The 1,562-nt window shown below is 57.1% G+C and overlaps 1 protein-coding gene across 1 annotated transcript; it reads left to right on the top strand.

Moving 5' to 3' along the window:
• Positions 1-228: 228 nt before the first annotated feature.
• LOC147979383 (uncharacterized) lies at positions 229-657 on the top strand. The gene has a single exon (XM_087515176.1). It carries the CDS (start codon positions 229-231, stop codon positions 655-657), a length of 429 nt encoding a protein of 142 aa, XP_087371302.1.
• Positions 658-1,562: the final 905 nt, after the last annotated feature.

Genomic DNA, 1,562 nt, shown 5'->3' with positions numbered 1-1,562 from the left:
GGGGCTAGCGCTGTGCTCATCTCGCCCACCCAAGACAAGCTATACTACACCATGCAGCCCTGCTTCTAGCAGGGTGAGAAGGTCTCCAACAACATTGCGGAATATGAGGGGTTGATTGCTGGCCTCAAGGCAGCGGCGGCCTTGGGGGTGAAGCCTCTCACCATCAAGCGAGGCTCCTAGCTCCTCGTCAACTTCTCTAACAAGGTGTACGAACCAAGGGACGAGCATATGGAGGCCTACCTCTCGGAGGTGCACAAGATGGAGAAGCAATTCTTAGGCCTAGAGCTACAACATGTGCCATGCGGCACCAGCAAGGAGGCCGACGAGATCGCCAAGAGGGCGTCAAGACATCTACCCCAAGAACCTGGTGTTTTTGAAGAACGACTCTCCAAGCCTTCGGTGACCCCCGCGGCCGCGGAGACTACATCACCTCGAGGGGAGCTCCCCCAACCACCAGCCTCGGGAGCCCCCGCTTGCGGTCCAACCTCAGGAGCACATCTGCTCCTGGCGCTCGAGCCTCGGGATGGATGCTGGACTGAGGAATTCAATGCATACCTGATACGAGGAACACTGCCGGAGAAAGAGGAGGACACGGAGCGCGTGGACCGGCAGGCTATGACATACTACATACAAGATGGTGAGTTATACAAAAAGTGATCAAATGATGTTTCTTTGCGATGCATCTCCACGGAGCAGAGGAACGAGCTGCTAGCTGACATACACGGCAGAGACTACGGGCACCACTTGTCGTCACGCACCCTGGTCGGCAAGTTGTTCCGCAGCAGGTTCTACTGGCCCACGACACACAACGACGCGACCGAGTTGGTGAGGTCCTGCGAGGCCTGCCAATTCTATGCCAAGCAAATCCACCAGCCTGCCAAGGGCCTCCAGACTATCCCACTTTCGTGGCCATTCGCGGTCTGGGGGCTGGATATCCTTGGTCTGTTCCCACGAGTGCCTGGGGGCTACCACTACCTCTACGTCGCCATCGACAAGTTCACCAAATGGGCAGAGGTGGAAGCTGTCCGCACCATCCCAGCCAGGTCAGCAGTTAAGTTCATCAAGGGCCTCATGAGCCGGTTCGAGGTCCCTAACCACATCATCACCGACAATGGCTCACGGTTCACTAGCAATCTCTTCAAGAGCTATTGTGCTAACCTTGAAATGCAGATTTGCTATGCTTCGGTGGCACACCCCAGGAGCAATGGCCAAGCTGAGCGCGCCAACACCAAGGTCTTGAGAGGCCTCAAGATCCAGACCTTCAAGAAGAAGCTCGAAGCCTACGGCAGGGACTAGCACGACGAGCTCCAGTCTGTGATGTGGTCCATCCGCACCACCGCCACCAAGCCAACAGGCAAGACCCTGTTCTTCCGCGTCTACGGAGCACAAGTGGTTCTCCCTCACGAGGTCAGGCATCGCTCCGTGCGGGTCCTGGCATTTGATGAGATGCAACAGGACGCCATGCGGGGGATGAACCTTGTCCAGGGGGAGGAACGCCACCATGAAGCCTCACTCCGACCGGCAAGATACCAGTAGGCATTGCGACGGTACCACTGTCATAG

This window comes from Triticum urartu, chromosome 3A (assembly GCF_056163025.1).
Source record: "Triticum urartu cultivar PI428250 chromosome 3A, HENAU_Tu73, whole genome shotgun sequence".
In the NCBI taxonomy this organism is placed as follows: domain Eukaryota; kingdom Viridiplantae; phylum Streptophyta; class Magnoliopsida; order Poales; family Poaceae; genus Triticum; species Triticum urartu.
The sequence above is the reverse complement of the archived record's forward strand: the minus strand, read 5'-3'. Positions and strand labels throughout refer to the sequence as shown.

Coding starts and splice junctions, on each gene's coding strand:
- LOC147979383 (XM_087515176.1), top strand. CDS start 229: ATGGAGGCCTACCTCTCGGAGGTGCACAAGATGGAGAAGCAATTCTTA.